The sequence below is a fragment of the Haliotis rubra genome, unplaced genomic scaffold (genome assembly GCF_003918875.1).
Source record: "Haliotis rubra isolate DU_JTF1 unplaced genomic scaffold, ASM391887v1 Scf2124, whole genome shotgun sequence".
Lineage (NCBI taxonomy): Eukaryota > Metazoa > Mollusca > Gastropoda > Lepetellida > Haliotidae > Haliotis > Haliotis rubra.
This window is the reverse complement of record NW_025766142.1, coordinates 34,785-45,158: the sequence shown is the minus strand read 5'-3', so window position 1 is coordinate 45,158 and position 10,374 is coordinate 34,785. Positions and strand designations below refer to the sequence as shown.

General features: G+C 40.8%; 1 protein-coding gene across 1 annotated transcript; it reads right to left on the bottom strand.

The window, feature by feature from the left end:
- Window positions 1-437: 437 nt before the first annotated feature.
- LOC124276751 (thyroid peroxidase-like) lies at window positions 438-3,386 on the bottom strand. The gene is made up of 4 exons (XM_046712402.1): window positions 3,308-3,386; window positions 1,818-1,978; window positions 992-1,545; window positions 438-615 (listed from the first exon to the last, which is right to left on the bottom strand). The coding sequence occupies exons 1-4, from the start codon at window positions 3,384-3,386 to the stop codon at window positions 438-440; spliced, it is 972 nt and encodes a 323-aa protein (XP_046568358.1).
- Window positions 3,387-10,374: the final 6,988 nt, after the last annotated feature.

Genomic DNA, 10,374 nt, shown 5'->3' with positions numbered 1-10,374 from the left:
TTAATTCACAATGACCACACGATGATACAAAACCGTCATGTGACCGTCCAAATAGCGTGTAGGGCTAACTATGCAGGATTGTGTTACTCTTTTTTAGGGAGGATTTACAAGCATGTATGCATTCTATGTCTGTAGCATTTTGATGTAAAACTAATCCTAAAAGTACCCACGGTGCCATGATTTGTTCTGTGGGTATTTCCTGTGTACTTTAAAATTAAGGGTTTAAGATATATTACCCCACATATTTGCTAAAATTAACGACATCGCACCTTGGCAAAGCCATACGCTATAATTCAAAGCATCAAGGTTTACGTGTATATCATTTTAGGAAGGACTTCAGTATATATTCAGTTGCTCCAGGTTTTTTAAGGTGCTTAAAACGAACCCTTGCTACTCCAAAATTCGTATTTGTTCCAAATACATCGCATTATTTATGTTTACGTACAACGAGTGAATTTAACATTGGCGTTGTTTTCTTCAAACCAGAATCGGTCTCCTTTCTTCAGTGCCTGGAACTGTTTCCCCAGGAGACAGGTGAATGTGGGACCCAGAAGTCCTCCTGCAACAGGTGTCTCCGACAGAGCCCCAGGGAACAGGTCGATGTCGTCGACGTGACTGAAAAGAGACAGATACAAATATTGATCGGTGTGATCCAATATATGTGTCATTGGACGCTAAGATCTGTAGGAAAACGCTTTTGACTTCCTTTGTACATGTTCTGCTCAATAGACATCAGGTATACAAGAGAAGTGACAGAACTATTGAATGTCGTTGTGATTTATACGCACACGCGCACGCACACGCGCACGCACCGAACCACATGAAAAAAACCGTACACAAGACTGATTTTTCTCTTAACTGATAATCGATATAGAAAGTGGCTTTTTGGATCTGCTATTGTCATATCAGCTACAAAGGAAGTAGTTGATAAGTAGTTCGGCACTTCACTGCTTAATGTAGTGAAGAGCTTATCCACCTGAAAAGAACTCACTCATATGCTTCCTCCAGTAGAGATGCCGCATCTGTTGTGTGAGTGGTAGTGGAGAGATCGGAGATGGATGCAGCTTTTGGAACATTACAGAACTCCCTCCACTTGGTGTAAGACGGGAGCCCGTGGTCTCTTCCTCTCTGGATGTTGAGAGCTGCCAAGTCCAGACTATTTCCATTACTGTCAACAAACAACCTGTCCGTAACCTCCTGTGTCAGTTTGCGATCTACAGTCTGGACACTGTCCTTAACCAGGCCTCTGCAGAAATGACCAACCTTCCTGTTGTTGACGTTCAGAATGAGACTCGTGTTACCGAAGATCTCGCTTAGTACGTCCTCCCCGAGAAAACTATGTGAAGAGCTGAAGCTGGAGAAGCTGCTGTGGATCATGGAGTGTCCCATCCTGAAAGCCGCAGTAGCGAAGGCGTTCCTGATGCTGGGGTCTATCGATGTGTTGTAGACGTTGGCGTAAGCAGTCCCAGATCCAATTCGTAAGCCATACTTGGCCATAGCGTTCGCACCCAAAATGATAGGCAAGTACTCATCGTACGTGATTTTCTGAAATCCCAATTAAATTGATACACTTTCAATATACACAGTATAATTAGAGTCACGCGTGATGCAAATTCGAGTCAATGGTCATTTTGCAATACCCACGGAAACGGCCATAATGCATAAGCAAAAATCGAAACGAAGGTGGGATTCCTACCTCAACTCGACAAATCGGTATTTGAATTAGTTCATTATGCCATTTTGTTAATTGATCTAAGTTAAAGAAGTATGTTGGCGGCGTTAAAGAAGCTAAATCTAGAAAAAGGTCATATTCGCACCTGCATGATAGCCCCAACTATCCTTCTGGTTTCCTGGAAAGTTTTCTCATCACTCCAATCGCAGTTCAGGTCTTGCAGTTTTTTAGCTATACGGTTGTGTTCTCTCACAAAGATGGTGTGCATGCTCTGAAGGGTTGGGTTTTCATTCACTCGATGATCACCTTGAGAGACAAAAATATAAGTTTACTGAGGTTCCAAAAGTATTATGTTTCTGTTGCTTAATTTGTCCTTTTGTTGGTACAAATAATTCACATAAAGGAAAAACATTGTTTTCTCTGGACCTTTGACAGTGATTTATAAAAGTTTGGCAAACGACACTCGATAAGCCAAAGAGGCAAACACACGCCCGCCCAGATGTGAGACCCGTACGCCGCTAAGGTTATGAAAGTTTACAGGAATCGGATTCGTTCATCTGGATGGATTGCTGGTATGTTGTCCTTAGTTACCTGCAATTACCTTCTCATTGCAGACTTTAAAACATTGACCATATTGTCACTTCAGGCTGATTTCTGTCAGTTTCGAGCGTTTCAATACGTTACCGCTGCTTTGTTAGTTCAAACACAAGTGATGACAGAATGCAAATAATTCACAACAGTGTGACAAGCGGAATTAACAAGATTGACATAAAATTAGATCGCACCACAGACACCTTCGCTGAAATTGCCCAAATCACCCAACGCACGTATTTTTAAAAACATTTTCTGTCTACAGTTTCGAAAACATAAAGCCTCTGACGCGTTTGTCGTCAACACTTATCTTCTTTCTAATACCCGTATTGTTCATGATCACAAAATTTTGAAGTATATATTATCTACATTAACTGCAGGTATTTTAACTCAAACGGCTGTAACGCAGTGATAAACCGGGGCTGAGCGTTTAACCGCGATGTGCCGTGTGTTTCGGTACCCTTACTGTCTCGATTTTTTTCGTTGCCTGATCGACCGGTCTCCTCTCCAGTAGTTTCAATTTAAGCCATTCGAAATGGTGATTTTTGATTGGATATAGGGCCCATAAGTAGGCCATAGAATTGGCGAGTCCTTAATACTTCCGGTGACAAACAACGTTTCATACCTTTACGAATGGTCCCATGTCTGTCAGTTGACAGTAAGGAACCGATAATCAATGCAGGAATAATAAATTTCCGATCTAAGCATCCCCAATTTTTCCAACTATCACGTGTGTCAACAGGTGTGACAGTCAAGCATGGTTGTACACTTGGTGCAGTCAAGTAAAATCATCTTTGGCAGTCACGGAATTTGGAACCAGAACTTTTTTTTTAATATACGCTTGTCATCGGAAATCTGGTACCGCAAGTAAGCTGCGGCCCGTCTCGCATATCGCAAGTTGGCGCGCGCAAAATGAGCCGGGAACCAGCGTATTACCGGAAGTAGCGCCTAACGAGACTTAAAGGCCCTATCACGTTCACAAGGGGCACAACTCGTACCTTGATGGAGACAGAAGCTAGTAAAGAAGTTACACACTCTCCTAACCTGCCAGGAAACAGTAGCTAGGGCTGTTTGGTGTGGTACAGCTAGGTTGCGAATCTTCAGGCAAATGAGAACATCTCATCTTTAGCTGGCCTGCAACAATGCATCATGTATTTGTATCAAAAACTGCATTTTATGAGCAAAAGCAATTAGTTCATTTCCTGGTTCAATGTACAGACTGAATATTACCTTGTATAGCATTTTCAAAATACGTACTCACGTCGATAAGTATGCTGTTACGAGCAATATCACTGATTTTCAGTAACCCTACATATAATTATACATGCAATTTAGGCAGATATCCGAGACTGATTTTTCTCTTGGCGTTCAGCATCAACCAGAAACAATTCTTTGTCGGACTCATTGAAGATTGGTTGTTGGCCAACTCAGGCCATATTGTTTTAATGGTTTCGAATCTTCAAATTACTTCATTTTACTGCCTTCTCTGAAATATAAGTCACCTCAACCACTACTCATGACGCAGTGTCGGGCTTAACGTAACTTCGTCAACAGATATTAGATATGATCTGACGAAAATTTGTGTGATCCAAAAATCCTCGTCCATTTTTACCCATTTCAACCAGCGAAGGATTGCTACTTTGACATAGATATAGTTTCAAAATCGAAATAGAGTTGTTATTTTTTTCTTCAAATACAATGTTTACGTTCATTATCAACGAAAGCTTGATTAATGTCTATGTAAAAAATGAGTAATCTTTTACGGGAATTGGGTTAACTAATTATTCTCCCTCCTGAAATACCGTTTTCAAAAGTTCGCAGTGTGTTTTGTTCCTCTTGTGACGACCCGTACACCTGCGAGGCATCTATGAAGGCTGTGATCTGGTTCAGCTGTTCCACGGGAACTGGAACAAGCAGACAATGACGTTGGAATATTGAGTGTGTGCCTTTGTGCTGCTCGATCATATGATCATTGGTCCCTGTCTCTGACTAACGCTGATTATGTTTGTTGAGACTGTTGGTATGCTTGTGAAGTTGCCGTAATAGTACACATGTGAGATTTTCTTCGGACTGACATACAGGAAACAATGTTCGAAGGGGCATAAAGTCCAAATCAATCGGCCACGGCATTACACATGGCACGATATATTGCATGTGCACATTATCGCCTGTGGACTGAATGAACCAGTAAATTATTATTGCTAACCCATGCATGCGTAAACTCAGCACTACCTGGACAAAATCGAGTGCGTGGATTTGAAGAACATTTTAGCAGCTGAAAATTGATCAGGGTAAAAGCTTTCCTGCTTCGGCGTTAACCGCTTGAGGGAAACGATGTTGACAGAGTACTAACAGACGCATGGCAATTATGTACGATATCTGTGGAGTTTTTGGCAACACGTGCGCAATGTTTTAGATTTGTAAATCATAAATCAAAGCACCAAGCCTGTATATGTTTGTACCTCAGTTCATATAACGTTACAACCTTACATCCTAACTATTGTGTGCCACTGATGACATTATCTGCTTGTGTGTGTCACTGATGGCATTACCTGTCTTATTGTATCATTGATGATATTACCTGCATGTGTGCCATTTATGATATTACCTGCTTGTGTGCCGTTGATGATTTTACCTGCTTCTGTGTGTCACAGATGTTATTACCTGCTTATATGTGTCATTGATGATATTACCTGCTTGTGTGTGTCACAGATGTTATTACCTGCTTATGTGTGTCATTGATGATATTACCTGCTTGTGTGTGTCACTGATGACACCACCTGCTTGTTTGTCAGTGATGGAATTACCCGCTTTTGTGTATCATTGATGATATTTTATGCTTGTGTGTCATTGATCATATTACCTGCTTGTGTGTCATTGATAATATTACTTTCGTTGGTATGTCACTAATGGCATTACCTGTTTGCTTGTGTCACTGCTGATATTACCTGTTTGTGTGTGTCACTGCTGATATTACCTGTTTGTGTGTGTCATTGATGATATTACCTGCTTCACACTCAGAGTTCTCTATTTGAACTGAACGCACGAAGTTCATACAGTTGGTTTCTGTGAAGCGTCTGTCGGGTTGCGGGATGATGATGGGGAAGCACTGGGGCCTGAAAGGACGAATACTGAGCGTTACAACATAACACAGGATGAATGTGGGTGATTTTGATTTGTTTGTTGAAGAATCATGACGAATGCTTGGAACTGCTTTTTCGGCTTACATCTGAAGATAATATCACTAAAAGTGACTATTGAATAGGATACGCCTAAATGCGTAACTTGACATTATAACACTGAATTCATTATTAGGTAAATTCAGTCTTACAATAGTTCTAAAACATGACACATGTGGATTAATGTTTGGCTTAAAATCCAGTTTTCATTACGAGGCTCGGACGCTTGTTTAAAATGGTATACACGTTAATAGTCATATTATTACTATAATCAGAATTCTGTTAAATCCTTTTTACATGAACTCGAAATATCTCTTTGTCCTCACGACCGATTACAGCATTCCTGTTGGCAATCTCGAGAACGTTTTGAACACAGTACGAAGTACACAGCAAGTAAATTCATTCTTGGTTGCTACATTTTATAGTCCTCGTCTCCATCTTCAGAGTCTTATTTTCAATGACGGTGTGATAGCCCTGTGGTTAAAGAAGTCGAAGACCAGGGTCTAATTCCCCTGCTTGGGTACATTTTGTAAAGCCCCTTTCTGGTGTCACCCACCGTGATATGGCTGGAATATTGCTAAAAGCGGCGTACAACTAAATTCACTCACTTACTTTTTCCGAACATCTGCTCACCTTGTAAAATACAATTTGCTATTATACAACAGCACTCTGTGATGTAATCATGGATCAAGAAGGCCTAAAGTAGCATATGGAGTGTTAGTATATAGCGTCAGAGCAAAAGAATATGAACGCATTCCGTGAGGGGTAAATATAGGCTTAGAAACTGTATGGATTATCTGATAACCCAGGTAATGACTTAGGCCCTGGATATATGTAATTGACCCACCTTTCGGGGAGAGATGGACTTACAGATACGCGTCTTTTGCCTCTACGAACATGACAACACCCGATAGAACCGCCATACGGACCTGTAACGAAAACGATTTTGTTGAAAGTGAGTGAGTAAGTGATTTGAGTTTTCCGCCGCACTCAGCAATATTCCAGCTATATGGTGGCGGCCTGTACATAATCGAGTCTGGACCAGACAATCCAGTGATCTGCGCAACTGGCAACCGATGACATGTGTCAACCAAGTCAGCGAGCCTGACCACCCGATCTCTTTAGTCGCATCTTACGACAAGCATGGGTTACTGAAGATCAATACTCTAACCCAGACCTTCACGGGTATTTCTTGAAAGTAGCAACTGTACAGTGGACAATAAAACCATGATTATGTAAATAACTATCCGTGTACATGAGCTTCTGGGTGTCAGAGTAATACATTTCCCAAGGCTTGGCCAACAACGGAGAGGCGTATGTTACAGGATGTTATTGTCTTTATATCATTATTACCGGGAGTGTTTGAAGGCTGTGTTCCTGGCAGCAAACTGTAGACTCTCCCAATATCAGTCAAGGGATTGGGGGGTATACAAACCTAAGACACCAAGGACAATGGTGAGTTGGACAGCTTGGTACTTGGGATGTAAGCAAGTACTTGGGATGCATATATATATATATATAAAGAGAGACAAGGTCAAGTTTGTTTGATCTGTCTGATGATGTGTATGGGCCTTTCTCAAACAATTTTATAACTGTCATTTTCTATATTTAGGGTCGTACCATGGATGGACCTCTACGTGAAAAACACCCCTGCACAATGAAGACGAATGAGCCACAGAGCTTAAGATACTGTGTTTGTGCCAATTTTCGCTTATGCGTGGAAAATGCGCCGCAAACAGAAAACTTTTCAGGCCAACCGACTCCATCCACGCGAAAGACAGCACATATGCTCTTCTCCTAAACACACTATGTATAATCTCGCGACATTCATTTCTGTACACCAGCAGCACTGAACCATCAACAAAATCAATATTGACGTTGACATTCTATCCACAATGTCCTTGGCTCGTTTGCATCAGGAATTTTACATGTTTCAAAGCGGAGCATCGAACACATAATGTTTAAAAAAATTCACAATATTATATCAGGAACAGCATCCACATTAATCAAGCCACCCTCCCTTTTTATTGATAAAAAGGTAGTTGCAACTTTGACGTTATTGCGAGCGTTCAGCTCGGAACACCAGATTTTCTTTAACCTACATGTGTATTCTTCGCAATGTTTGTCCTTTATATGAGCATTCTGGAGTTTGTCCTTCACCTAACCAACAACGACATAGTCAACAACTCCACCCCAAAGTAAGTTAGACTGAAGGAGAATGTTGCATTTGTCGAGCACTAAAGACATGTCATTGGAATATGCTTTTCAGTGTGGAATCTCCCTTGAAAATACGTTCAAGGCCATTAATGTAAAGAAGGTAAGAAAGTGGTGTTAGGGGTCTGTGCTGAGGAAGTACCCGGTGATAATATTTTTCTTTCTTAACAAAAAGCTTAATCGATTGAATGAGAAACAGTAAAGCAAAGGACATAGAGAATCGCCCTAAAAATCCCTTTTAATAGAAATGGGTAATATCAGAAATATTTTTCCAGAACTCTATCACAGTTACCTGCTTGCTGTACGGGTGTACTGGTGATGTCGTGATCCAGGAACTGACCCCACTGCATTAGCATGTGGCTCAATTTGCCGTGCAGGTCAGCGTTTGTTGATGCTGTGTGGATAGTTCTGCTGACCAGGCGGGCACTGGGTAATTTTGATACCCCCCCATCAGTGGCTCTTTCTCGTGGGGAGGAGATATCTAAAACAGGAACAGGATGGTAAGTGATAAATTACATGACTTCCCAAGTTAATGTTCTACAAGATAAACTTGGTTCGCGGCACACCTGGATGGTGAATTGACTTTTGTTAAGAATTCCAGACCGTCAAAAAGTATTACAACAAAAAACATATCACATTTTTTCATATGATCACATATATATATGGATCGAATAGAATGGGGATGATAATAGTTACTCTGAATAACGTTTCAATTAAATCACGGGGGAAAGGGAGTGTCAGTTTGATGCTGGAATACAGTAGAAATTGATGCATGTCCTTTACGTCTACCACTTCTATGAAACTTGACAAAAGTGCACGTCATTAGCGTGATGAGCCAACGCTTTAACCGCTTTAAGCTACCCAACCACCCCATACAGACCTAGAGATAATATTGAGGGTAAAAATGGGATTCAAACACACAATTATTTCTGGCATGACGAAGGGTCGCACCTTTGCACAAGGTATCACGGCGCGTAGACGAGAGTCTCGACCCAATGTATACTCGAAAAGGATTTATAATGTAAATAAATTAACCGTCATCATAAGCGGGGTTCAACCAGCGTCTCATTGGAATGGATGCCATGCCCCATCGTGTGTGCTCGAAGTTGTTGCAGGAACCGTCAGCTGTCCTGTACTTGGCGGATGTGTTACAGGGAAGTCTAGAATGGCACTGGAACGCCGACACGAAACTACTCCTCAGCATCGGGAGAATAGCCGCTGGTGATGATGCCTTCGCCCTGCATTAGGTAAACCATGCAAACATTCAGTTCAACGTACATATGTGACATTACGCTGCCTAAATGTTGTTTATCACCGATTATTAACGGGTGTGTAAACCGTGGTAGAATCAGCGAGCAGGGGTATTGCTTAAGTTTAGACGCTCCAAAGACCAGAATTATAATATGGGATTTGAAATTCAGTCGCCGTATCCAGGCCGCCTTAGCAACAAGGCCAAACAAACCACTCGCAAATTCCACACACATCATTAAAGCACAGTTGTGGTGCTGTGATGGTACATCGTTTGAACAAAAACGTTAATCGTCCTCATGAATTGCTCTTCTGAAATGAGTTACTGTGTCATAATTTGTGAAGTGATAACTATAGTTAAAATATGTGGGTTATGAACCATTTATCTGTGAAACTCATTTCAAAACGTAAAAACATTAAACAATTGAGAACATATGTTCAATTATATACATGTAACAATTTCATCATTTTCTGACCTATTATATCAAAGTTTACAAGTCGTCAAAAATCACCAATCCTCTCAGTTTAATGGCACATAGATCACGATAGCAAAGATAAATGGCACGTATCTACTCATTTCATAGTTTCATGGCACGAGAAACCCCAGCTTCATGGCACGTAGCTAATGACATCCCAGTTTCATGGGACGTAGCTAATGACATACCAGTTTCATGGCACGTAGCTAATGACATACCAGTTTCATGGCACGTAGCTAATGACATACCAGTTTCATGGCATATACCTAATAACATACCAGTTTCATGGCACTTAGCTAATGGCATCCAGTTTCATGGCACGTAGCTAATGACATACTAGTTTCATGGCACGTAGCTAATGACATACCAGTTTCATGGCACTTAGCTAATGGCATCCAGTTTCATTGCACGTAGCTAATGGCATCCCAGCTTGATGACATGTAGCTGAAGATATCCCAGCTGATCAATGGCATGTACGTACATACATACATACATACATACATACATACATACATACATACATACATACATACATACATACATACATACATACATACATACATACACACAGACAGATACAGACAGACAGACAGACAGACATACATACATACATACAGATACACACGTACATACATACATATTATACCGATCGAAGCGTCTCATCGTGACTTTAAATGTAGCTATCCTAACTTTTTGACTATAATACTAAATAGTATAATGGGTCTTAAATTAATAATTCAATTCTGAATTATGCTCACACTTTCATCAACTGTTTAGCTTGGAGGACATGGATGCGATGGTTGTTTCCCTTTGCAATGCTCTGAGGTGATGAGAATGTGAACTTGCTGAGCTGATCAGTTGTAGAGCCGGGTTCAGATGCTTCTCGGTCTGTTGATAGAAATATTCATGAATACCTATGCTAACCATAACCATTGATTATACTTTCAATGATCGATCGCCAGAAACCGAATCTAGTCTGTACAACAAAGTCGTT